This window comes from Lonchura striata, chromosome 27 (genome assembly GCF_050655825.1).
Source record: "Lonchura striata isolate lonStrDom1 chromosome 27, ASM5065582v1, whole genome shotgun sequence".
Classification (NCBI taxonomy): Eukaryota; Metazoa; Chordata; class Aves; order Passeriformes; family Estrildidae; genus Lonchura; species Lonchura striata.
The window spans coordinates 835,609-860,434 of record NC_140729.1 but is presented as its reverse complement, the minus strand read 5'-3'; the positions used below and the strand labels follow the sequence as shown (position 1 = coordinate 860,434).

At 72.0% G+C, this 24,826-nt stretch overlaps 4 protein-coding genes across 7 annotated transcripts; 1 reads left to right on the top strand and 3 right to left on the bottom strand.

Annotated features, from left to right (window-relative positions):
• The first annotated feature begins 2,067 nt into the window (after positions 1-2,067).
• LOC146765132 (uncharacterized) lies at positions 2,068-3,258 on the top strand. Its single transcript, XM_085561715.1, has 2 exons — positions 2,068-2,743; positions 3,017-3,258. Exons 1-2 carry the CDS (start codon positions 2,504-2,506, stop codon positions 3,113-3,115), a joined length of 339 nt encoding a protein of 112 aa, XP_085417841.1. The 5' UTR covers positions 2,068-2,503; the 3' UTR covers positions 3,116-3,258.
• Positions 3,259-3,526: 268 nt separating this feature from the next.
• On the bottom strand, positions 3,527-9,720 carry LOC144247480 (all-trans-retinol 13,14-reductase-like). Its single transcript, XM_077788358.2, has 11 exons — positions 9,485-9,720; positions 8,338-8,520; positions 7,661-7,890; positions 6,691-6,886; positions 6,164-6,361; positions 5,495-5,614; positions 4,852-4,990; positions 4,658-4,767; positions 4,362-4,528; positions 4,092-4,251; positions 3,527-3,777 (listed from the first exon to the last, which is right to left on the bottom strand). The coding sequence occupies exons 1-11, from the start codon at positions 9,648-9,650 to the stop codon at positions 3,632-3,634; spliced, it is 1,815 nt and encodes a 604-aa protein (XP_077644484.2). The 5' UTR covers positions 9,651-9,720; the 3' UTR covers positions 3,527-3,631.
• Positions 9,721-11,294: 1,574 nt separating this feature from the next.
• On the bottom strand, positions 11,295-19,130 carry MPP2 (MAGUK p55 scaffold protein 2). Of its 4 annotated transcripts, none has more exons than XM_085561711.1 (13): positions 19,060-19,130; positions 17,605-17,723; positions 16,862-17,020; positions 16,597-16,746; positions 16,112-16,339; positions 14,904-15,035; positions 14,406-14,511; positions 14,014-14,082; positions 13,760-13,921; positions 12,793-12,995; positions 12,590-12,718; positions 11,881-12,050; positions 11,295-11,634 (listed from the first exon to the last, which is right to left on the bottom strand). In XM_085561711.1, the coding sequence occupies exons 1-13, from the start codon at positions 19,088-19,090 to the stop codon at positions 11,499-11,501; spliced, it is 1,794 nt and encodes a 597-aa protein (XP_085417837.1). In that variant the 5' UTR covers positions 19,091-19,130; the 3' UTR covers positions 11,295-11,498. The 4 variants fall into 4 exon arrangements, with proteins under 4 accessions (XP_085417837.1, XP_085417836.1, XP_085417839.1 ...); XM_085561710.1 differs by lacking the exon at positions 19,060-19,130 and adding an exon at positions 18,311-18,451; XM_085561713.1 differs by having other exon boundaries at positions 11,295-12,050; positions 19,060-19,128.
• Positions 19,131-22,224: 3,094 nt separating this feature from the next.
• LOC110474803 (peptide YY) lies at positions 22,225-24,670 on the bottom strand. The gene is made up of 4 exons (XM_021538492.4): positions 23,503-24,670; positions 22,936-23,114; positions 22,764-22,835; positions 22,225-22,614 (listed from the first exon to the last, which is right to left on the bottom strand). The coding sequence occupies exons 2-4, from the start codon at positions 23,112-23,114 to the stop codon at positions 22,590-22,592; spliced, it is 276 nt and encodes a 91-aa protein (XP_021394167.1). The 5' UTR covers positions 23,503-24,670; the 3' UTR covers positions 22,225-22,589.
• Between the last annotated feature and the right edge of the window lie 156 nt (positions 24,671-24,826).

Sequence of the window (24,826 nt, the reverse complement as noted above, 5' to 3'; positions counted from 1 at the left end):
GACAGAGATGCCCATGGTGGGTGGGTACGATGGAGATGCTCAGGGATGGTGCTGGAGGGGAAGGTTGGTGACACCCTGGGATGGTGACAGATGGGGACAGCGAAGATGCTCAGGGATGGTGACGTGTGCAGGACAGAGATGCCCGGGAGGATGGAGGTGCCCAGGGATGGCGAGGACGGCGGTGCCAGCTGGGCAGGATGCAGATGCCCGGTGCCGGTGCCGGGTGGGGAGGATGCAGGTGCCCGGGGCCGCTGCCAGGAGGGCACCGGGAGGCGCACGGCCGTCCCCGCGGCCGGAGGTGTGTGGGCCGGGAGCAGCGCGGCCGAGCAGCCCGTTTGTTTCTCATTAGCGGCTCTTGGCAGGAGCTGTGGAAAAAATAGCTTCAAACAGGGAGCTGGAAGGGAAAAGGCCGGGCCGAGGGAGGGGAGAGGGGCCGCGGTGGGGAAGGGGGGCACGGGGCCAGGCGGGGGCGGGGAGGGGGCTGGGGGACGGCGGCCTGCATGGGGATGGCGACAGGGGGACACGCGGGATTCTGTCGGGAGCGGCGGCGGGGTCCGTGCTGGGATCGCGGCCCGTGCACACGCGGACCCGCTTGCACACGCGTGTGCGCACAGCGCAGCGAGCACAGCGTGTGCGCGCACCCCGCGGCCCGAGCGGCCCCGGGGAGGGGACGGGGACGCTCGGCCGGGGACCTCCCTCCGCACGGGGCATCCCGGCCCCGCGCTCCCCGGGAAACCGAGGCACACCGGCAGCGCCTGCGGGGCCCCGCCCCGCCGTGGGGCCGCAGCCTCCGCCGGTTCTCACGTTTTTTGGGGGGCCTCGTCACCGCGGGTGACGCAACCGCGCGTCTGCGAGCGCGGCCGGGGCAGCTCGGAGCGGGCGGGGGGCACGGGGGCTGCCCGGGGCTCTCCCCGCCTCGTACCACGGCGAGGAGACCGCGGCGACAGCGGCGAGTCCCACCCCGGTGTGGCTGTGCCCGGGCGGCACCGGTGCCCCGCGGTCCCCTCCCGGGACGCCGCCCTGGAAACGGGAGAGCGGCGGGACGGGGTCACCCGGGGACACGGCCGGGGATGGCGCCTGTCCCTGCGCCGGGGCTGGTGGCACCGTGGCAGCCTTGGCAGCCGGGCGCGGGCTTGGCACAGCCGTCCCTGCAGGCACAGGGGCCGTGTGCCAGGGATGATGGGCGTGTGTGTCCGTCTGCGTGTTCGTCTGCGTGCCCGTGTGTGTGTCCGTCTGCGTGTCCGTGTGTGTGTCCGTCTGCGTGTCCGTGTGCGCCTCTGTGTGTCCGTCTGCGTGTCCGTGTGCGTCTCTGTGTGTGTGTCCAGGTGTGTCCAGGTGTGTCCATCTGTGTCCGTGTGTCGCCAGGTGTGTCCAGCTGTGTGCATCCTCCGTTCCCATTCCCATTCAGCCTCCCGTTCCCGTTCCCGTTCCCGTTCCCGTTCCCGTTCCCGTTCCCGTTCCTGCTCCCGTTCCCGTTCCCGTTCCCGTTCCCGTTCCCGTTCCCGTTCCCGCTCCCGCTCCCGTTCCCGTTCCCGTTCCCGTTCCCGTTCCCGCTCCCGTTCCCGTTCCCGTTCCCGTTCCCGGTTCGGCCCCTAGCACCCACCTGGGGTCACGGATGTTTCTGCCTCCAGCCGGGATTTCACTCCCCGCGGCTGGAGTGGATTTAGGAGCCCGAAGGGAGCCCCGGGCAGCCTCTCATGCCCTGGGGGACACGAGGGGACCCCCACTCCTCCGCGGCTCCAGCTCCCCCTCCCCACCGTGCCCTTGAACCCGCACCAGCCCTGTCCCCTCTGCCACCGCCTCCGCCTGTGCTCTGGGGCCACGGGGCCGGGGCGCAGCGTGGGGCACCCCTGGTTCACCCCCGGATCACCCCCAGATCGCCCCCGGTTCACCCCCGGATCGCCCCCGGATCACCCCCGGTTCACCCCCGGATCGCCCCGGGTCGCCCCGGCGCGGGGCTCAGTCGCCGATGGGATTTGGGAGCTCTTCACCCCCGCTCCTTCGGCCTCGCCGCCGGCTCCTCGCCCTCCCCTCTGCCCGGGCGTGACTCCCGGCAGGGCCGGGGGTCCCTGTGCCACCCGAGCACCCCTTGTGTCACCCTGAGCGCGCCCTGCGCCACCCAGGCCACCCCTCCATCCCCCCGCAGCCCCCCAGCAAGGTGCCACCCTTTACAGAGCCCCCAGAGCGGCCCGAATCACCCCAAAGTGCCCCACGGCGGGCCCCCCACCCAGGGCAAGGTGCGCCGTGGGGCAGGGAGGGTGCAAAGGGCGGCGGGCGTGGGGTGCTGGGCGCGGGCCGTGGGGTGCCCCGGGGCAGAGAGCGGCTGCGGCACGGAGGTGAGGCGGCGGCGCCGGGGCACACCGGCTCCGGGGGCGGGGGTCGGGGGCAGTGCCCGGGAGGGGTCCCTGGGGATGGAGACACCCTGGGAGCTCCGCGGGTGTGGGGACAGGGCTGGGGGGGACATGCCAGCCCCCAGCACGCATCTCTTGGTGTCCCCAGGGCCATGTTCTCCATCACCATCATCACCTTCGTAGCCGTCACCGTCCTCCTCCTCATCTTCCACATCATCCACAAGCTCTGCCAGGGCCCCGCGCCGCCCCCCGCCTACCGGAGCCCGCAGGGCCCCGCGCCCGCCCCGCCCCACGGAGACCCCCGTGGCTCCGCGCCCCCCGCGCTCACCCCGGTGTCCCCGGTGCCCCGCGCCGCCGGTCCCGTGGGGCCGGAGCCGCCGCCCTACAGCGAGGTGGGTCCCGCTGGGGGCTGGGCTGAGCCCGGGGGGGCTGGGGGCGTGGGGTGTGGGGTGTGGGGTGTTTGGGTTGATGGGATGTGGGATGTGGGGTGTGGGGTGTGGGGGGTGTGGGGTTGGGGGTGTTTGCTGTGGGCTGTGGGGTGCTGGGCTCCCTTGTCCACGGAGGGGGATACCCTCTTTTCCTGGGGAACCCCCTGGGTGTGCCGCATGTCCCCTGAGGGTGCCGCATGTCCCCTGAGGGTGCCACATGTCCCCCCTCGCCCTCAGGTGACAGCCAAGCCCTTCCTGTACCCCCTGCCCGGGGGGCCGTGCCCCAAATGTGGCCACAACCCCGCAGCTCAGCCCCTCTTCAGCACCCGGCCCTAGAGGTGACCCCCTCCAAGGACAGCTGGTGACAACTCTCGCCTTCACTCGGGGGGACATGGATGGCCTGGCCTCATGGCACCCCGTTTCCCCAGGCTGCCCCACTGAGAATCCCCCTATTTATTTATTATATTTAAAAGTGTGAAGCATTCTGGACTCTCCTTGGGGGAGGGCGGGGCTGGAGAAGCTCGGCGAGTATAAAGGGAGGAGGGGGGAAAGTTTAAGGGGGTTCTGCACCCCGCATTTACCCGCAGCTGTGTGTGCTCCCCGTGCCCATCCCCATCCCCATCCCAGCCCTCTCTCCGTTCCGGTCTCACCCCTATCCCTGTCCCTGTCCCCATCCCTACCCCAGTCCCTGCCCCTGTCCCATCCCTCTCCCACCTCCATCCCCTCCCCAAAACAGCTGCTGGCCGCTGGGATATCGGCGTTTATTGAGCCCGGAGCCACCCCCGAGCGCAGCTGTCCCCGAGGAGAGGCGTCCCTGTCCCCGGGCCCGCTGTCCCCCGGCCCGCTGTCCCCTCATGTCCCGTGCTGGCCCCGGCGCCGCTTGATCTCCGTCTTGAGGAGCTGCAGGTCCCGGTAGAGCAGCCGGCCCAGCACGGCCGAGGCGCAGAGCAGCCCCCCGTGCAGAGCCCCCGCCAGCCCGCAGCAGAACACGTCCTGCCCTGGGGACAGCCACCGTGCCACAGGGACACTGGGGGACAGGGACACCGGGGGGACAGGGACACCGGGGGGGACAGGGACACCCCGAGGGGACAGGGACACCGGGGGGACAGGGACACTGGGGGGGACAGGGACACCCGAGGGGGACAGGGACACCGGGGGGGACAGGGACACCCGGGAGGGGATGTGGCCACCACCCGGTGTGGGGACACCCGTGCAGAGGCTGGAGCTGGCGGGGACATGGGGACACGGGGACACAGGGACACAGACACATGGGGACATGCGGACACGGGGACACGGGGACACTGCCCCTCACCTGTCAGGTAGAGGTTCTTCACGGGGGTCTCGGGTCTCAGGGCCGCCGCCACGTCGCAGCTGAAGCGGCGCAGGTCGTGGTCGCCGCCGCCCAGCTCGCCCCGCGAGGCCGCCAGGTAGTGCTGGTTGCTGAGCGGGGACGCCGCCTCCATGTACTCCACCTGCGAGACACAGCGGGGGCTGCCGGCGTGCCGGGGGCGCGGCTGGAGCCCACGCGGGACACCCCGGCCCGTCCCGGCCCGCGGGCCGCCCCGGCCCGTCCCGCGGGCACCTTGTCCCGCAGGTGCGGGAAGCGGAGCAGCGCCTTGTCCAGCAGCCGCCGGGCGATGTCCATCTTGTAGCTCTGGTAGTCGTGGCCGCGGTGCCGCGGGCGGCTCCCGGACCACTCCTCGAACCACTCGTAGCGCGCCAGGGTCAGGATGGTCATGCAGGACTTACCTGGGTGGGGACGGCCGGTGACGCGGCCCGCGGGCTGCGGCGGCAGCGCCCACCCCGGGCCCGGGGGCACCGCGGGGCCCCGAGCCCGCGGAGGGAGCTGGGGGGCCGCGGGGGTCCCCCCGAGGGTACCTGGGTGCCGCTGCTCGTACGTGGGGTCCTTGGCGGAGGGGAAGGTGATGAATACCATGGCCAGGTTCTCGGGGACGTCCTCGGGGCTCAGGGCGCTGTACTCGGCCATCCTGCGGGGACGCAGGGCTGTGATGCCCCCCGTGCCCCCCACCCACCCGCCGTGCCCCCCCCCCCAGGGCTGCCGGAGCCCTCACATGGCATCCAGGTCGTTGTGGGGGTAGATCCAGAAGTTGGTGGTGGGCAGGTCCAGCTCGGCCGCGGTGCCCCGCAGCCCCACGAACACCAGGAAGGAGCTCATGGCCGGCTGCACCATGTCCAGGATGGAGCGGACACCTGCGGGGACAGCGGGGTGGCACCTGGCCCGGGCAAGGGACAGAGGGGTGGCACCTGGCCCGGGCAGGGGACAGAGGGGTGGCACCTGGCCCGGGCAGCGCAGGGGACAGAGGGGTGGCACCTGGCCCGGGCAGGGGACAGCGGGGTGGCACCTGGCCCTGCTTGTGCAGGGGACATGGGGGTGGCACCTTGTCTTGCCCAGGCAGGGGACACAGATGTGGAATATGACCCTGCCCAAACGAGGACACAGGGGTGGCACCTGGCCCTCCCGGGACAAGGACATGGGGCTGGCATTTGGCCCTGCCCGGGCAGAGGACACGGGGGTGAACCTTGTCCTGCCAGGGCAGGGGACACAGACGTGGAATATGACCCTGCTGGGACAAGGACACGGGGGTGGCACCTGGCCCTGCTGGGACACGGAGGTGCCAGGAGGGACGAGGCCGCTGGGGACACCAGGGGTGCTGGGGACACGCGAGGGACACGGGGACACGAGTGGCACCTTACCGGGCTGGCTGCGGACGTGGGCGGGCAGCAGCTTCCCGAAGGTGTTGAGGACCCCCGCGTCGGAGATGACCAGGGGGGCGCGGATCTCCAGCTCTCCCTCACCCGTGCGCACCGCCACCCCTGGGACACGCGGGGGCAGGGGACACGCGTGGGGTCAGGCGACACGTGTGGGGTCAGGGGACACGCGGGGGGCAGGGGACACGCGGGGGGTCAGGGGACACGCGGGGTCAGGGGACAGGCGGGGGGCAGGGGACACGCGTGGGGTCAGGGGACACGTGTGGGGTCAGGGGACACGCGGGGGGCAGGGGACACGCGGGGGACAGGGGACACGCGGGGGGCAGGGGACACGCGTGGGGTCAGGGACACGCGGGGGTCAGGGGACACGCGGGGTGGAGCAGGGAACACGCGGGGGGGGCAGGGGACACGTGTGGGGTCAGGGGACACGCGGAGGGCAGGGGCCACGCGGGGGACAGGAGACACGCGGGGGGCAAGGGACACGCGGGGTGGGGCAGGGGACACGCGGGGTGGAGCAGGGAACACGCGTGGGGGGCAGGGGACACGCGGGGGTCAGGGGACACCCGGGGGGGGCAGGGGACACGCGGGGCGCTGTCGCCGTGTCCCCACCCCTCGGGGAGGCCCGGGCGGGGTTTGGGGGGTCCCGGCGCTCACCCCGGGCGGAGCCGTCGTCGCCGACGAGCACGCGCGTGACGGGGGCGCGCACGAGCACGGCGCCCCCCGCGCGCTCGATGATGGGCACGGCGTGGAAGGCGATCTCGCTGCCCCCCCCACGCGGGTACCAGGCCCCGCGCTGGTAGTGGTGAACCATCAGCGTGTTCACCAGCAAGCTCGAGTCCTGCGGCGCCGAGCCTGTCGCGACAGCGCGGGGGGACACGGGCGTGGCTGGCCTCCCTCTCACCGCGATGTCGCCCTCCCTTATCGCGACGCGGCCCCCCCGCTGTCCCCACGGAGCCCTCCCCTACCGCGACGCACCCTTCTGCTATCGCGACAGGGCCTTCCCCCTGCGACACAGCCTCCCCATCCCAACGCGGCACTGCCCGTGTCGCCGCGTGTCGCCGCGTGTCGCCGCGTGTCGCCGCGTGTCGCGACACAGCCTCCGCCGCTACAGCACCGCCCTCCTCCTCCGCCTGGCGCCCTCCCTGTCGCGACAGCCCCTCGCTATCGCGACGGCCCCTGACCGTAGAAGAGGTAGGTGAAGACGGCGCGCAGGTCGGCGTTGGAGGTGAGGCGCGCCACGGCGCGGCTGTGGCTGGTGGTGGCCATGCGGAACACGGGGGACAGGAGGTGCAGGAGGCCCGTGCGCAGCAGGACGGTGACGAGCCACCTGGGGACCAGCTTCAGCATGGCCAGCAGCGCCACGTGCCGCGCGGCCACCTGCGGGACACGGCCGGGACACCGTCACCGGGCCACCGGCACCGTGCCACTGTCACCGGGCCACCGGCACCGTGCCACCGCCCGCAGGGCTGCCGCTGCTGCGACCCCGGGACCACCCGCGGCACAGCACCCATGTTCTCTGTGTCCCCTCTGTGCCCTCTTGGTGTCCCCTCTGTGTCCCCTCTGTGTCCCCTCTGTGTCATCTCTGTGTCCCCTCTGTGTCCCCTCCTTGTCCCCTCTGTGTCCCCTCCGTGTCCCCTCTGTGTCCTCTCCGTGTCCCCTCTGTGTCCCCTCCGTGTCCCCTCTGTGTCCTCTCTGTGTCCCCTCTGTGTCCCCTCCGTGTCCCCTCTGTGTCCTCTCTGTGTCCTCTCTGTGTCCCCTCCGTGTCCTCTCTGTGTCCCCTCCGTGTCCCCTCTGTGTCCTCTCTGTGTCCCCTCTGTGTCCCCTCTGTGCCCTCTTGGTGTCCCCTCTGTGTCCCCTCCGTGTCCTCTCTGTGTCCCCTCTGTGTCCCCTCTGTGTCCTCTTGGTGCCCCCTCTGTGTCCCCTCCGTGTCCTCTCTATGTCCCCTCCGTGTCCCCTCTGTGTCCCCTCCGTCCCCACCATGCCCACCACACATCAGGCATGTCCCCACCACGCTGTCACTCGTGTCCCCTCTGTCCTGCAGTCCCTTCCCCAGCACGAGCACCCCCACGTCCCCCCCCGGTGCCGCCGTGCCGAGCTGACCCCTCCCTGGGGACACGCCACCCCCGTGGGGAGGTGAGCCCGGGGCCACACCTTGGAGATCTTCATGAACTCCCTGATGGCCTCCTTCTCCTCGGGGAACTGCTCCTCCAGCGCGGTGACAAAGGCCACCTTGCCCGAGCGCATCAGGTAGCGCCGGGACCCCAGGGTCACCTCGTCGTAGGGGTCGGGCAGGCGCTGCCAGCAGAGCTGCCCGTCCGTCACCTGGTCCAGGGCCACCCGCAGGAGGCTCCCCTCGTGCAGCTGCCCCACGTAGTGGATGCCTGTGGGGACAGGGGACACGCTGGGGGACAGGGGACACGCTGGGGGACAGCGGGGACGCCAGCGGGGACGGGGCACGGTGGCGTGGGAGCAGCCGGGGAGGGCAGGGCTTGGCTTTGGCTGGTGTGGCACTGAGGGGCGAGGGTGGGACAGGGCAGGGACACGGCAGGGACAGGGCAGGGACAGGGCAGGGACATGGCAGGGACACGGAAGGGACAGGGCAGGGACACGACAGGGACATGGTAGGGACACGGAAGGGACAGGGCAGACACTGGGGCTGGCAGCAGGTTCACAGTGGAGCTTCAGGGACAGGGGGTGGCAGGGGGTGGCAGCCAGGGGTGGCAGGGGTGACAGGGGTGGCAGGGGGTGGCAGGGGGTGTCAGGGGTGACAGCCTGGGGTGGCAGCCGGGGGTGGCAGGGGTGGCAGCCGGGGCTGCCGGGCTCCTCACCCACGTCGAACTCGAAGCCGTGCTGCTGGAAGGTGTGGCAGCAGCCCCCGGCCTGGTCGTGCTGCTCCAGCACCAGCACCCGCCGGCCCGCCTTGGCCAGGGTGGCGGCCGCCGCCAGGCCCCCGATGCCGCTGCCCACGACCACGGCGTCCAGCCGGGCGGGCACGCGCCGGGCGCTGAACCCTGCGTGAGCCCCGGGACCGTGAGCGGCGAGGGACCGGGAGAGCCCCGGGACCGTGAGCGCCCCGGGACCGGGAGAGCCCCGGGACCGTGAGCGCCCCGGGACTGTGAGAGCCCCGGGACCGGGAGAGCCCCGGGACCGGGAGAGCCCCGGGACCGTGAGAGCCCCGGGACCGTGATAGCCCCGGGACCGGGAGCCCCGGGACCGTGAGAGCCCCGGGACCGTGAGAGCCCCGGGACTGTGAGAGCCCCGGGACCGCATCCCAGAGGCACTGACACAGGGACACGGGGACACACGGACACACGGACACACAGACACACAGATACAGACACACGGATACACAGACTCACAGACTCACAGACACACAGACACACGGACACACAGACACACGAACACACAGACACACGGACACACAGACACACAGACACACGAACACACAGACACACGGACACACGAACACACAGACACACAGACACACGGACACACGGACACACGGACACACGGACACACGGACACACAGACACACACACGGACTCACGGACTCACAGACACACAGACACACGGACACACGGACACACGGACACACGGACACACGGACACACAGACACACGGACACAGACACATGGACACACGGACACACGGACACACAGACACACACACACACACACGGACACACAGACACACAGACATATACACATACACGGACACACGGACACACGGACACACACACACACACACGGACTCACGGACTCACAGACACACAGACACACGGACACACAGACACACGGACACAGACACACAGACACATACACACACACACACACGGACACACAGACACATACACACACACACACACAGACACACAGACACATACACACACACACACACGGACACACACACACACAGACATATACACATACACGGACACACAGACACACGGACACACGGACACACGGACACACTCACCCTGCTTCAGGACCCTGTCCCGCGCACGCTGGTCCGTCACCAGCGGCCGCGGCGGCTCCAGGGGGGTGCGGAAGGGGTTCCCGGCCGGGCCCAGCAGCCGGTTCGCCACCCGCGCCACGGCCAGCGCGGCCACGGCCAGCGGCAGCAGCAGCAGCACGGCCCACATGGCTGCCCCGCGTGGGCTGGCTCCGGGCGACACGCGGGGACACGGCACGGACAGGGCACGGACACTGCAGGGACACGGCAGGGACACGTCAGGGACACGGCAGGGACACGGCAGGGACACACACGGACACGTCAGGGGCACGGCAGGGACACGTCAGGGACACGGCAGGGACATGGCAGGGACACGGCAGGGACACGGCAGGGACACACACGGACATGGCAGGGACACGTCAGGGACACGGCAGGGACACACACGGACATGGCAGGGACACACACGGACACGTCAGGGGCACGGCAGGGACACGGCAGGGACACGCGGGGACACGGCACGGACAGGGCACGGGCACTGCAGGGACACGGCAGGGACACGTCAGGGACACGGCAGGGACACACACGGACATGGCAGGGACTCGGCAGGGACACACACGGACACGGCAGGGACACACACGGACATGGCAGGGACACGGCAGGGACACACACAGACACACAAAGACACACATAGACACTGCAGGGATACAGACGGACACACGGACACACAGACGGACACACGGACACCCACGGGCACGCAGCCTCGGAGCCGGCGCGAGCGGCCCCAGCCCTTATAGCCGCGGCAGTCTGGGGCACGGGGGGCACGGAGGGCACGGAGGGCACGGACTGTGGACTCTGCACGGGCACGGCAGCGGCTTCAGAGGCGGCGCCGCTTAAAGCCACAGAGCGCCAGGCACGGCAGACACACGGACACGGACACACGGACACGGACACAGACACACGGACGTGGACACAGACACACGGACACGGACACAGACACACGGACACAGACACACGGACATGGACACACGGACACGGACACTGCAGGCATGGACACGGGCCCACGGACACGGACCCACGGACAGGGCACCCACGAACACAGCACTACATGGACAGAGCACCCACAGACACGGACCCATGGACGGGGCACCCACGGACAGGGCACCCACAGACACGGACCCACGGAAAGGGCACCCATGGAGGGGGCACCCACGGACACGGACCCATGGATGGGGTACCCACGGACACGGACCCACGGACACGGATGGGGCACCCACGGACGGGGCACCCACCCCCTGGCCCCCTGTGACATCCTGTGACCCCCCATGGCCATGGCAGCCCGTGGGAGGTGCCCACGCACGTGCACAACGTGGGGATGCGCGTGTCACCCCGGGGCGCTGCACACACAGACACGGGCACACCCATGCTTGTGCAAAGGGAGCCAAAAAACCCTCGCACACCCACACACCCCCTTGCACACCCCTTGCACACCCCTTGCACACCCCCCGCCCCCCCCGGTGCCTGCGGCTCTGCTGACCCCTCCCGGCAGCACCGAGGAAGGGCCCCACGCGTGTGCAAGGTGACACGCGTGTGACACGCGTGTGACACGCGTGAGACACACCCACCCGCGCTCCCACCCCCAGCCCCAGACTAGCGGGAAATGGCGATTTGCAGAGAAAAAAACACCGGCAGGGCAGGGCTGGGGAGGCGGACGTGTGGCACAGGGGACATGGGTGGCACAAGTGACACAGGTATGACAAGTATGACATAGGTGGCACAGGTGACACAAGTGACACAGGTGACACCAGCCCCCCCACGCTCACACGCGGGACAAACGTGTTTTTCTCTCCTTTAATAAAATCGACAGCAAAGTACCAAAAAGGGGCGAGGGGCGGCGGGGGGGGGGGCGCACCCCACGCCCCCCGTGTCCCCGTCCCTTGGGGACAGCCGTGTCACCACCCCAGCCCCCCCCCAGGCACAGCCCGCCGTGGGTTAATGACAGGGTTAATTACAAGGGCGGTTAAGGGTTAATTAGGGTTAATTACAGGGCGCGGGGAGGGGTTATTGCTACCTGGGAAGGGGCGACAGGGACACGAGGGACAGCGAGGGACCCCCACCCCGCTAAGGGGAGGAGGGGGTCCCCGAGGGGGGGGTGTGGCCTGGGGGACAGCGAGGGGGCCCCCCAAACCCCAACCCCCCATCCCCAATCCGGGGGGGTTCCCCAGGCTCTGGCAGTGACTCAGCTCTGGGGGGGCCGTGCCCCCCACGGGACCCCTCCCCAGATTTGGGGCGGGGGGGGGCACAGAGGGGTCGGGTTTGTCCTGGGGGGCTCTGCAGGGAGCCCCCGCTGGGCGAGACCGCCCCCCTCGCCCCTCTGCAGCCCCCCTGGGTGGGCCGGGGTGGGGCTCGGGGGTCCCTAGTAGACCCAGGTGACCGGCACCCACTGGGGCTGCACCCGGAGGTGCTCCATGGCCTCCCGCAGCCGCCCGAAGGTGCGCTCCAGGTCGTCGTTGGTCAGGCTCAGGTCGAAGTAGTGCCCGTAGCCGCGCTGGATGCGGCTGCTCTCCTCCACCGTGCGCTGGGCGTCCGCCTCCTGCGCCCCAAAACCTGCCTCAGTTTCCCCATCACCCCCGGGAACCGTGGGGAAATCCCATCGTGGGCTGTGTGCCCTCCTCCTGCGCCCCAAAACCTGCCTCAGTTTCCCCATCACCCCCGGGGACCGTGGGGAAATCCCATCGTGGGCTGTGTGCCCTCCTCCTGCCCCACCAAAACCTGCCTCAGTTTCCCCATCAGCTCCGGGGATGGTGTGAAACACCCACTGCGACCTGTGCATCCTCCCCCTGCCCCACCAAAACCTGCCTCAGTTTCCCCATCACCCCCGGGGATGGTGTGAAACACCCACTGCGACCTGTGCGTCCTCCCCCTGCCCCACCAAAACCTGCCTCAGTTTCCCCATCAGCGCCAGGGATGGTGTGAAACACCCACTGCGAGCTGTGCGTCCTCCCCCTGCCCCACCAAAACCTGTCTCAGTTTCCCCATCACCCCCAGGGACGCTGAGGAAATCCCACTGCGACCTGTGCGTCCTCCCCCTGCCCCTCCCCAAAAGCTGCCTCAGTTTCCCCGGAGCCCCACCGTGAGCTGCTTGGTGGCCACGCCGCTCTCCAGGGCCGCCCGGTTCATGGCCCGCAGCCTGTCGGGCGCGGGCGCCTCGATGAACACCACGAAGGGCACGAACTCCGCCGTCCGCAGCACCTTCACGGCCTGGGGGGGGACAGCGCTCAGCCCCCGGCCCGGGGAGCCCCGGGCCCGGCCGCCGCTCGCCGCGGCCCCCGCACCTGCGGGTTCACGTCCAGGATGCACATCTTGCCCGCGGCCAGCACGGCGCGGATGGAGTCGATGCGGGTGCCGTAGAGGTTCCCCTCGTACTCGCCGTGCTCCAGGTACCGGCCCGCCTTGATGTCCGCCTCCATCTCGGCCCGCGGCACGAAGCGGTAGCCCTGCCCGTCCCGCTCGCTCTCCTTCGGCTTCCGGGACGTGTCTGCCGGCGGCGGCATCAGCGACACAGCCCGGGCCGGGGCCCGAGCGGGAAGCGGCGCGGGGACGGCACGGGCACCGGGGACAGGGACAGGGGATGGGGACAGGGACAGGGACGGGGGACAGGGATGGGCACGGGGACAGGGACGGGCACGGGCACCGGGGACAGGGACGGGGTACAGGGATGGGCACGGGGGACAGGGACAGGGATGGGGGACAGGGACGGGCACGGGGACAGGGACGGGCACGGGGGACAGGGACAGGGACGGGCACGGGCACCGGGGACAGGGATGGGCACGGGAGACAGGGATGGGCACGGGAGACAGGGATGGGCACGGGCATAGGGGACAGAGATGGCTGCAGAGGACGGGGATGGGCACAGTGGACAGGGATGGGCACAGGGACAGGAACGCTGGCAGGGACAGGGATGAGCACAGGGGATAGGGGTGGGCACAGGGGACAGGGACGATGGCGGTGCAGGGGACAGGGGTGAGCACAGGGACAGGGATGGGCACGGGGACAGGGACGATGGCGGTGCAGGGGACAGGGGTGAGCACAGGGACAGGGATGGGCACGGGGACAGGGACGATGGCGGTGCAGGGGACAGGGGTGAGCACAGGGACAGGGATGGGCACGGGGACAGGGACGATGGCAGGGACAGGAATGAGCACAGGGGATAGGGGTGGGCACAGGGGACAGGGACGATGGCGGTGCAGGGGACAGCGCCGCTCCGGGGACAGGCTGGTGGCAGGGGGCAGGGACGCTCACAGGGGATGGTGGTGCCGTAGCGCGCCTGGTCGGACATGATCAGCTTGTTCTTGAGGCTGCGGCGCCCCACGCCCTGAGCCCCGATCAGCACCAGCGTTTTCCGGCGGAACGGCGGCATCCGCGCCACCTCCTCGTAGATCAGCAGCTCGTGCCGGTCGAACTCTGCGCGGGGGACAGGGCTGGCACCCGTCCCCGGGGACCCCAGGGCACCCCGACCCGGCGGGTGCCACCACCGCCCCCCCTGCGGCACCCACCGGCGTTCTTCGTCGTCAGGTACATCATCCTCTTCTTCCTCTTCCCGCTGAGGCTGCCGCACAGGGCCCCTGGCAGGGCGAGGGCTGGCTGAGCTGGGGACAGGGACAGGACGGGGACAGGGACAGGGCAGGGGAAAGGGGACAGGGGGACAGGGACAGGGACAGGGACAGGGGGACAGGGACAGGGGGACAGGACAGGGCAGCACCCCGGCACGGGGACAAGGGGCACGGGAGCTGGCATCTTTCTCAGGGGCAGCGCCGTGGGGACATCACCCCGAGGATCGGGGACAGCGCCAAGGGGACAGGGGACCCGCCGTGCTCCCCTCGGGACGGAGGCGCCCCTTCCCCCCCCGTCCCCCGTGTCCCCCGCGGCCGGGCCGGTGTCCCCATACCCGAGGCAGGGGCCACCTCCCCGTCCCGCTTGACGAAAGCCTTGCGCTTCTCCTCCAGCAGCTGGCTGGGCACCAGCCCCGCGCTGCCGCCCTCCACGTGGCACGCCTGGGACACAGAGCCACGCGTGGGGACCCCGCGGGGACCCCCCTGTGCTCCAGAGACCCCTCCGACCTCAGGAAACACCCCCAGCTCCGGGGGAACCCCCCAAGTTCCACAAGGAACCTCCCCAGCTTCAGGGACCCCCCCAAATCCCGACATGAACACAAATCCCGAGCTCCAGGAAATTCCCGAATTTCCGGGGACCTCCCAGCCCACACAGGAGCCCTCCCCTGCTCCAGGGATTCCCCCAGTTCCCAAGTAGCCCCCCCAGCTCCAAGGACACCCCCCGAGCTCCGGGGACCCCCCAGGCCCACAGAGACCCCTCGATCTCGCCCTCCACGGCCCGGGATGGAGCCCAAGTGCCACCACCCCCCACCCACCGCCCAGGGCCCCCTGACCTGCCACCAGTTGGGGTCATCCTGGTTGACGATCTGCAGCAGGTCCCCGGCCATGAACTTGAGCCCGGCCTCCTTGCAGGGGATGAGGCTGTCGGTGGCCGGGTCGTAGTCGAAGTGACACTTGACGAACACCTGGGAACCGGGGGGGGTCAGCGGGGTCGGGCGGGACGCCCCCTCCTCACCGCCCGGCGCCTCGGCGGCGCCCGCGGCAGCCCCACGCGTGTCCCCGCTAGGAGCCCCCCGCGCCGGCGGGTGCCCCCCGCGCCCGGCGCAGCCAGGCCCGCACGACCCCCGCGCACACGCAGAGAGCCCCGGCCGCCGCCGCCGCGCCCCACGCCAGCACCACGGCCACCCCCACGCACAGCCCCACGGCCACCGAGAGGCACGCGAGGGTGCCCAGCGCCGCCAGCACCGCGCCCGCGATGGCGCACATGGGGACGTGCGGGGACGCGCGCCCGGGTGGCACAAAGGGACACAGCCGGGTGGCACAAAGGGACACAGCCGGGTGGCACGCAGGGCAGCGGGACAGCGTGGGGACAGCCCACGCGGGGACAGCCCGCGCGGGGACAGCGCTGCTTTGTCCCCTCGGAGACGGGGGTGGCTGGCACGGGGCGGGGAGCAGCAGCACAGGGCACCCTGTGCCAGCCGGCACCCGGCTCCTGTGTGGGGTTTGGGGGGTCCCCGCCCTGTCCCCCAGGCCTCGAGGACCCCCTTCTCCCCTTAGCAGGGTGGGGGTCCCTCGCTGTCCCTTGTGTCCCTGTCGCCCCCTCCCAGGCAGCGATGCCCCCCCTGTGCGGGGACGGGGACAGGGCAGGGACCACCAGTGCCCGCACAGGGGGCACGGGGGGACACGGGGGTCCCACCTGACGGGGGCACACGGCACGGACAGGGGGACAGCACGGGGATGGAGCACAGGGCAGGGGGGCTGTGGGCAGGGTGGGGATGCGGGATGCGGGGCGGGGTGCGGGGCGGGGTGCGGGGCGGGGTGCGGGGCGGGATGTGGGGCGGGATGCGGGGCGGGATGCGGGTGGGATGCAGGCGGGATGCGGGGCGGGGTGCGGGGCGGGGTGCGGGTGGGATGCGGGGCGGGATGCGGGGCGGGGTGCGGGGCGGGGTGCGGGGCGGGATGCGGGGCGGGATGCGGGTGGGATGCAGGCGGGATGCGGGGCGGGATGCGGAGCGGGATGCGGGGTGCATGCGGGCGGTACCTGGCGGGGCGGGTGCGGCTCCTGGTAGCTGGGCAGGATCTTGAGCACGACGCTGCCGCTGGCGTGGCGCAGGCTGTCCTGCAGCGCCCGCGGGTCGCTGCCCACCTCGCGGCCGTTCACCTCGCGGATCACGTCCCCCACGTGCAGCAGCCCCTGCTGCGCCACCATCCCCCCGTGCAGGATGCGGGCGATCACCAGCTCCCCCCGCTCCACGCGGAACGTCACCCCCTGAGGGGACAGCCCCGCTCAGCCCCCGCCGGGGACACACGCGGGACACCCGCCCCTCGCCCCGCTGTGGCCCCGGCACCCCAAAATGCTCCCAGACACCATAAAAATCCCGCAGTGCCCGCGGCACCCCACAACGCCGCCAGCACCCCCTAACGCTGACAGTGTCCCCATCCCCTTACAACGCCCCAACGCTCTCCAGCACCCCAAAACCTCCCAGCACCCCAAAATGTCCCCCGGGGCACCCCGGCCGGGCTCACCAAGTTCTCCCCGGCTGCCTTGCGGATGCCCACCATGCGCACAGCGTCGGGGGGCACGGGCTGCGACCCCAGCGCGGGCTCCGGGCCGGGGCTGCTCGGGGGAGGCTCGAAGCTCTTGGCAGCCACCGAGTCGTGGGTCTCCAGCAGCGACTGGGACACGCGGGGCGGGCCGGGGGTCACCGCTGTGTGTGCCACGCACGCGGCTGGCACACGCGTGTCACGCCTCGTGGCACGGGACGGAGGGTCCCGCTCGCCCCCCACGCACCTGGAAGTGCGGCTCCCGCAGGATCCGCGCCAGCTCCGCCGCCGCTCCCTGCGCGTCGGCCCGCGCCAGGCGCCCGATGTCCCGCAGGATCTCCTGCACCAGCGCCAGGTTGTCCCCGCGCACCGCCTCCAGCTTCCGCTCCTCCAGCCGCTCGTGGGCCTGGGGACCGCGGGGACAGCCCCGGGCACGGGCGGGTAAGGGCGGAGACCCCCGAGGGCCGGGGGGATGCGGGAGCCCCGGGGGGACCCGGCATCTCCAGCGGCTGAGGGGATCGGGGACCCTCCGGTGGGACAGGCTGTCCCCAGGGACCCCTGGGGCGGATTAGGGACCCCCGGATGCGGGGGGGAACCTCGGGAGGAAGGGGGGATTAGGGGCCGAGGGGCTCAGGGGTTGGGGACAGCAGAGTTGTTAGGGACCCCCAGGGACAGGGGGAATTGGGGTCTGGGGGTGCTGGGGGGGATTAGGGACCCCCAGGGACAGGGGGAATTGGGGTCTGGGGGTGATTAGGGACCCCCAGGGACAGGGGGAATTGGGGTCTGGGGGTGCTGGGGGGGATTAGGGACACCCAGGGACAGGGGGAATTGGGGTCTGGGGGTGCTGGGGGTATTAGGGACCCGCGGGTGTGGGGAACAGGGACACACGCGTGTGCACAGGACTCGTGCACGCGCACACACACGCGGGGGGCACTCCCCGCACGTCCCGGGGGTGCCGAGGGGGGTCCCGCGCCCCCCGCGCCCCCGCACCTTGGCCAGGGAGCGGACGATGGGGCTCTCCATGATGCCGCGGAGGAAGATGAGGTCGAGGTCGGCCACCCCCGGGGTCCCCGGGAGCCCCATCAGGTTGTCCAGCACCTGCTGCATGGCTGGGGGGGACACAGGGACACGGGGGGGACACACAGGAACCGGGGGGAGGGACAAACGGGACACGGGGGGGACACGGAGCGAGGGCAGGAGCAGCAGCGTGGGTGCAGGGGCAGCCGGGGGTGCCCCTGTCCCCCCGTTCTGTCACAGGCACCCCTGCGCCCCCCGCCCGTTACGGGGACAAGTGTCGGGGTCCGCTGGCAGCGCGGAAATGCCCCCTCCTCTTTCAGGGGGAGGGACGAGCCGATGGACCCCCCCCCCCAAATTGTCACCGTGCAGGCCAAAGCCCCCGGGGCACAGACAAGGGGGGCTGCAAGGGGGGGTGCATTGGGGGGGCGATGCGGGCAGCGGTGAGATGGGGGGGGGGCGATGCAATTGAGGGGGGGCCGCATCCGGGGCCGCGGGGGCGGGAGCGGCTGCGCGGCTGCGCTGCAATGGCGGGGGACGATGGCGATGCAGCCGGGGGGGCGGGGGGGACACCCATCAGCCCCCCGCCCCCCCGGACGGGGGGTCACAGCACCCCCCGGACCCCCAGCCCCATCTCCCTCCGCCTGTCCCATCCCGCGCCCCCCGGGCAGCGCCCCCGTACCTGGGGGAGCCGGGGGGGCGCGGGCGGGGCCCGGCCCGGGCGGCGGGGACCCGGGCCCGGGGCGGCTCATGGTTCCGGGCCGGGCTCCCCCCGCAGATCCGGGTACGGCCGCCCCCCCGCAACCCCCGGCCCCGCGTGGAGCCCCCCCCGCGCGCCCCCCGCGCCGCGCACACGCGTGTGCGCCGGGCGCGCTCCGGCCGCTTTGCACGCCCGGCGGTGGGGAGGGGGCGGCACGGCTCGGGCACGGCTCGGGCACGGCTCGGGCACGGCTCGGGCACGCGCGTCTCCCGCGTGGGCACGCTCACGCGAGCCACCCCCGCGCGCGCGCCTCCCCACGCGCGCTCCCGCTCCGCCTGCACGCCCACGGGCGCGCTCCCCGGCGGCCCCCGCCCCGCCCGTGCCCCCCCCGCTCACCCGTCCTTGCACGCCCGGCCTTGCACGCCCGTCCTTGCACGCCCACCCCGCTGGCGGGCGCGACCCCCCCGCAGCGCCCCGCGGCGTGGGGAGGGGGCCGGCGGGGGCTCGGCCCCTTTAAGGGGGCGGTGGGAGGGGGGGGGGGCGGGAGCGCGGATTTAAAGGGGCCGCGCCCGCGCGGGAGCGCCCCCCCCCTCCCGCACAAACACGCGCGCCTTGCACACGCGCGTGCCCCACGCGCGCACCCGGAGCCCCCGAACACGACCCCGACCCTGCCCCCCCACCCACGCGTGCACGGTGGGGGGGGGTGTTTGCACCCCCCCGTGCGCGCTCACCCGTGACCGAGGCGGGGGCGGCCGCCGGCATCGCGGGACACGCGCGACTGGCACCGGCCGGGCGGCGACAGCGACGGGGACGGGGACAGGGCGGCCGCGTGGGCGTGTCCACAACGCCAGCGCCCCCCGTGTCCCCAGAGTCCCCAGTCACAGCTCCCCCCGTGTCCCCAACACAGCCACTCCGTGTCCCCAGTGTCCCCAGAACTCCCAGTGTCCCCAGTGTCCCCGTATCACTAGTGTCCCCACTGTCCCAGTGTCCCCAGTACTCTCAGTGTCCCCAGTACTCCGAGTACTTCCACTGTCCCAGTGTCCCCAGTACTCCCAGTGTCCCCCGTGTCCCCAGTGTCCCCAGTCACAGCTCCCCCCGTGTCCCCAGTATCCCCAGCACAGCCACTCCGTGTCCCCAGTGTCCCAGTACTCCCAGTACTCCCAGTATCCCCCTGTCCCCAGTGTCCCCGTGTCCCCAGCAGGCAGGGGCAGGACAGCCGGTGGCTGCGGGGGTTTATTGGTTTATTTTTATTCCCGGGGGTCCGTCCCGGCTCTGGGGGGGGCCGGGGGTGCAGCGGGGGCGGGGGCGCTGCCCCTCCTGGGCTGCTTCTCACTCGGCCCCGGCGGTGTCCCTGAAACAAAATGGGGGGGGGGGGTCACGCAGGGCTCCCCAGCCCCGTGTCCCCCTCCCCACAGAGCCCCCCGATCCTCCCGGTCCCGTATCCCCCACCCTGACATCCCAGGGACCCCCCGAGACCCCCCAGCCCCACGCCCCGCACCCTGACACCCCAGGGACCCCCCGAGACCCCCCAGCCCCACGTCCCCCACCCTGACACCCCAGGGACTCCCCGAGACCCCCCAGCCCCACGCCCCCCACCCTGACACCCCAGAGACCCCCTGAGACCCCCCAGCACCACGTCCCCCACCCTGACACCCTCAGGGACCCTCCCAGCCCCACGTCCCCAACACCACCCAGAGCCCCCCTTCCCCCCGGGCTGTCCCCGCTGGGGAAACTGAGGCCGGGGGAGCCGGGGGGAGCCGGGGGGCTCCTCCCGCCCCCCAGCCCTCACCTGGGGCTCAGCACCCCGGGGCGCCCAGGGGCTCCTCGCCCAGCGCTCGCCCCCCTGCCCGCTTCCCGTACCTGCAACGGGGACGCGTTACGGGGACAGCGGCAACCCGCGGGGAGCGGGGCGCGACAGGGAGAGGGGCACGACAGGGAGAGGGGCACGACAGGGAGAGGGACACGACAGGGACAGGGGCACGACAGGGAGAGGGGCGCGACAGGGACAGGGGCACGATAGGGAGAGAGTCGTGACAGGGAGAGGGTCGTGACAGGGAGAGGGGCGCGACAGGGACAGGGGCACGATAGGGACAGGGGCACGACAGGGAGAGGGACACGATAGGGAGAGGGGCGCGACAGGGAGAGAGTCGTGACAGGGAGAGGGGCGTGATAGGGAGGGTGTAGCCATGGGGAGCGCATTGAGATGGGGAGCGTGTCACGACCGGGAGAGTGTCACGCCAAGGAGCGTGTCACGACAGGGAGCACATGGAGACGGGGAGCGTGTCACGACCGGGAGAGTGTCACGCCAGGGAGTGTGTCACGCCCGGGAGCGTGTCACGCCCGGGAGCATGTCACGCCCGGGAGCGTGTCACGCTCGGGAGCGTGTCACGCCCGGGAGCGTGTCACGAAGGGAAGCCCGCCGCGCTGGCAGCCACCCCACGGCGGTGGGGACGGCGCCGTGCTGCGGGGCATGTCGCGATAGCGGGGGCTGTGTCGCGCCAGCGGGCGCCGCTCACCGCGGGCGGGTGACCACGTTCAGGTACTGCTGCAGGTCGTTGTAGAAGCGCAGCAGCTCCTCGGCCGGCGCCTCGGGGCCGGGGAACGCGGGCTGCGCCGGGGCCGCGCGGGGCCGCAGCGGCAGCAGCGCCGCGGCGCACAGCAGCAGCAGCAGCGGCAGCGGCGGGGCCATGGCCGCGGCCACACCGGCGACACCGGAGCGGGACGGCGACAGCGGCGCTCCGGCGAGCGGAGTGCGCACCTGGGCGCAGCCGGACGCACCTGAGTGCGGATGGACACAGCTGAACACAGCTGGGCACACCTGGGCGCAGCTGGACACACCTGCACACACACACCTGAGCGCAGCTGGACACAGCTGAGTGCGGATGGACACACCTGAACACAGCTGGGTACACCTGAGCGCAGCCAGACACAGCTGAGTGCGGATGGACACAGCTGAACACACCTGGGCACACCTGAGCGCACACACCTGACCACACCTGAAACACCTGCACACAGCTGTGCGCATCTATACACACACATGAGTGCAGCTGGACACAGCTGAGCGCAGCTGAACACAGCTGAGTGCACCTGGACACACCTGCACACACACACCTGAGCGCAGCTGGACACAGCTGAGCACAGCTGGACACAGCTGAGTGCAGCTGTCCCCTCACACCTGTCCTGTCACACCTGTCCCCGCACCCCCGAGCTCCGCACTCACCTCCTCTCTCGGGCGGGACCGGGACGCTGCCGGACGCGCCGGTGCTCGGTGCCAGCGGCGGTGCTCGGTGCCGGCGCCGGGCTGGCCCTTAAATGGCCGCGTCCCCGCTGATGTCACCTGCCACGCCGCACCTGTGGCCAGGTGCCCGCTCGGGCGGGGAGGGGGCGCAGGGCCGAGCTGGGGTGACGGGGACAGCTGGCCCCGCACGGCTCCGGTTAATGTTTGACCCCGCGCGGCGGCTCCGGCAGGGGACGGGCCGTGGACACGCGTGTCCGGCCCCACGGAGGGACACAGGGACAGAGGGACACGGCAGGGGGGGCGGGGGGGTGGCGGGAGAGGACAGAGGGGGGGAGTGGGACAGGGGGACGGTGGAGGAGCGGCACCTGCACCAATGCCCCCCCCCGTGTCCCCCTGCACCCCGACATTCATCAGTGCCGATCCCCCCACCGGTGCCCCCCATTGCCCCGTGCACCCCAGTGTCCAACCCCAGCGCGCCCCAGCCCCACTCCCACCCTTCCCTACACACCCCCTCCTCCAAAATTCCCACCCCACACCCCTTTCCGCTCTACTCCCCTCCTTTCACCCCCCAATCCCTCCCCATCCCCCTGAGCCCCCTCCCAGCCCCCTGCACCCCTCCATCCCCCCTCAATCCCCCCTCCATCCCCCCTCCATCCCCTCTCCATCCCCCTCAATCCTCCCTCCATCTCCCCCCACCGCTGCCCTTCCCCGTCCCCTCTGCACCCCCTGCCCGGCCCCGCGCCCCCCGCGACCCCCGCGCCCCCCGCGCCCCACGCAGAGCCGGCCGTGCCCACGATCGTGTCTTTATTGTCGCTGCGGGGCCGTGCGGGGACCGCGCGGGACCCCCCCCGGCAGCGGCGGGGAGGGGACGGGGTCGGGGCCCCCCCGGCAGCGGGACGCCCCCGGGCCGGGTTCTGGGGGTCCCCGGCCTTCCAGCGGGGGTCCTGCGCTGGCGCTGGGTCCCCTGGGGGGACCTGGACAGGGGGGGAGGATTTGGGGGACGGGGGGGGCTGGGCGGGGCGGTCACCACGAGGAGTCGTCATCGAACCTGCGGGAAGAGCTGGGGTGAGAGAAGGGGAAACGAGACCCCCGACCCCCCCCCCGGGACCCCAAACCGGCCCGGGACCCCCACCCCGGGGTGCGCAGCCCACAGGGAGGGGGACAGGGGCACAGGGACACGGGCACACGGACACTCACCGTGAGCCGGCGCCGCCGGTGCCCGGGAGCAGCTCCGCCGCCGCGGCGCCGGGGCCGGCGCGTCTCCCGTACCTGCGGGACGCGGGCGCGCGCCTGAGCGACGGGGACCCCGCGGGGGCGCGCGGGGGGGACCCCGCGGGGCCAGCCACGCGTGTCCCCGCCGTGGCCTCACCTCTGCCGCGTGACCAGGTTGATGTAGTGGCGAAGGGCCGAGAAGTAGCGGGCCATCTCCTCGGGGGACGCGTCCTCGCCGGGGCTCTCGGGCCGGGGCGGGTACGCGGCCGCCAGGCACAGCAGCGCGCAGAGGGCCACGGCCGCCAGCGCGGCCCACGGCCGCGGGCACGGCACCATCTGCGGGCCACGGCGCTGGGGGGCGGCCGGGGGGCACCCCAACACCCTCGGGACCCCCCGCCCGGCTCTGCCCCACCAGCAAACCCCAGGAGCCCGTTCCCTGCGGGACTGTCAGAGCCTCAGAGCACCCCCGGCTCCCCAAGGCTTTTATCCCCCACCCGGGACCCCAGCCCACTCAAGGGACACCCCCAGCGTCCCCACGTATCCCGCGGGGACATCTCCCTCCCAGAGACCCCCCTCAGTGTCCCCAAGGGACTGTCTCACCCCGAAGGACACCCCAGAGACCCGCGTGCACCCAAGGGACGCCTCCCCTCAGGGTCCCCACAGGCCCCCGAGGTGACTGTCCCCCCCCAGGGACCGCGGGACCCCCGCCCGGCCCGGCACTCACGGCGGCGGCGGCAGAGGTGACAGGCAGGGCCTGGCAGTGGGGTGACAGCGCCGGGGACACGGCGGCTCCTGCACCCGTGCGCGTTTTATAGCCCGAGGGGGGCTGCTGGCTCCTCCCTCACGCGTGACAGACCCACGGGCACGCAGGACCCTGCGGCGACACGTGCCAGCAGCTGTCACTGCCCCCCCCAGCCTGGGGCACGGCTGGGATGGAGCGTGGGGGGCACGGGCGGGACACACGGGGACACGCGTGGGGCCACAGGACACGGGCACGGCAATGCCAGGCGGGCACGGGACATGGGCACAGGTGTGACATGTCACCGCGCCACACGGACAGGTGAGGGGCAGCCAGGGCACGGTGACATGGATGTGACACACAGCCGTGGCACGAGGACACAGGACACGGACACGGATGTGACATGCAGCCGTGGCACGAGGACACAGGACGGTGACACGGATGCCACACGCAGCCGTGGCACAGGGACACAGGACGGTGACACGGATGCCACACGCAGCCGTGGCACAGGGACACAGGACGGTGACACGGATGCCACACGCAGCCGTGGCACACAAACCTGCCCTGAGACAGCCCCGGGATGTGACAGCGGGACACGGGGACATCAGCCACCCCCAGGGACACAGACATGGCACATGGGACAAGACCCATAGCCCTGGCACCCATGGGCGACAGTGGAGGGGACAGACACACCCGCAGCCACGGCTGCCTCAGTTTCCCCAGACCAGGCACGAAGCCGCCACCGCAGCCCCGTCACCGGCACCGCCATCGGGCGCTGTCACCACCCGCAGGACGGATGAGGTGACCTTTCAGCCCCCCGCGCGGGGACATTGATCCCGTATGGATTTACCATTAAGGAGCAATCACCGGCTCCGGGGGAAACTGAGGCACGGAGGGACGCGGCGGGGACGTGCCACCGGGCAGCGGCCGCCGAAGCCGCCGCGGGGGCGCTGGGCGGCAGAAGGAGCTCCCCAAAACCCCCGGGACGGCCCCACGCGGCTGCAGCCACGGCGCGGAGGGGACACGGCCCGCGGGGACACCGTGGGGAGCCGCCAGCGCGGCCGGAGGCGGCGCGGTCGGGCCGGAGGGGCCGCGGGAGGGAGCCGGTCCCGACCGGAGGGGCCGCGGGCCACTCGTGCCCCGGTTGTCACCCGGGCGAGCGGCGGCGGGGACGCGGCGGGGGCTGTCCCCCGTGGCGTGGCCGCGCCGTGACACCCGCGGGGCCGCGGGCGGGGGGTCCCGGCCGAGCGGCGCCGGGCTCGGGGCAGCGCCGGGAGCGGCGAGCGGCCCCGCACGGCCCCGGGCCGGC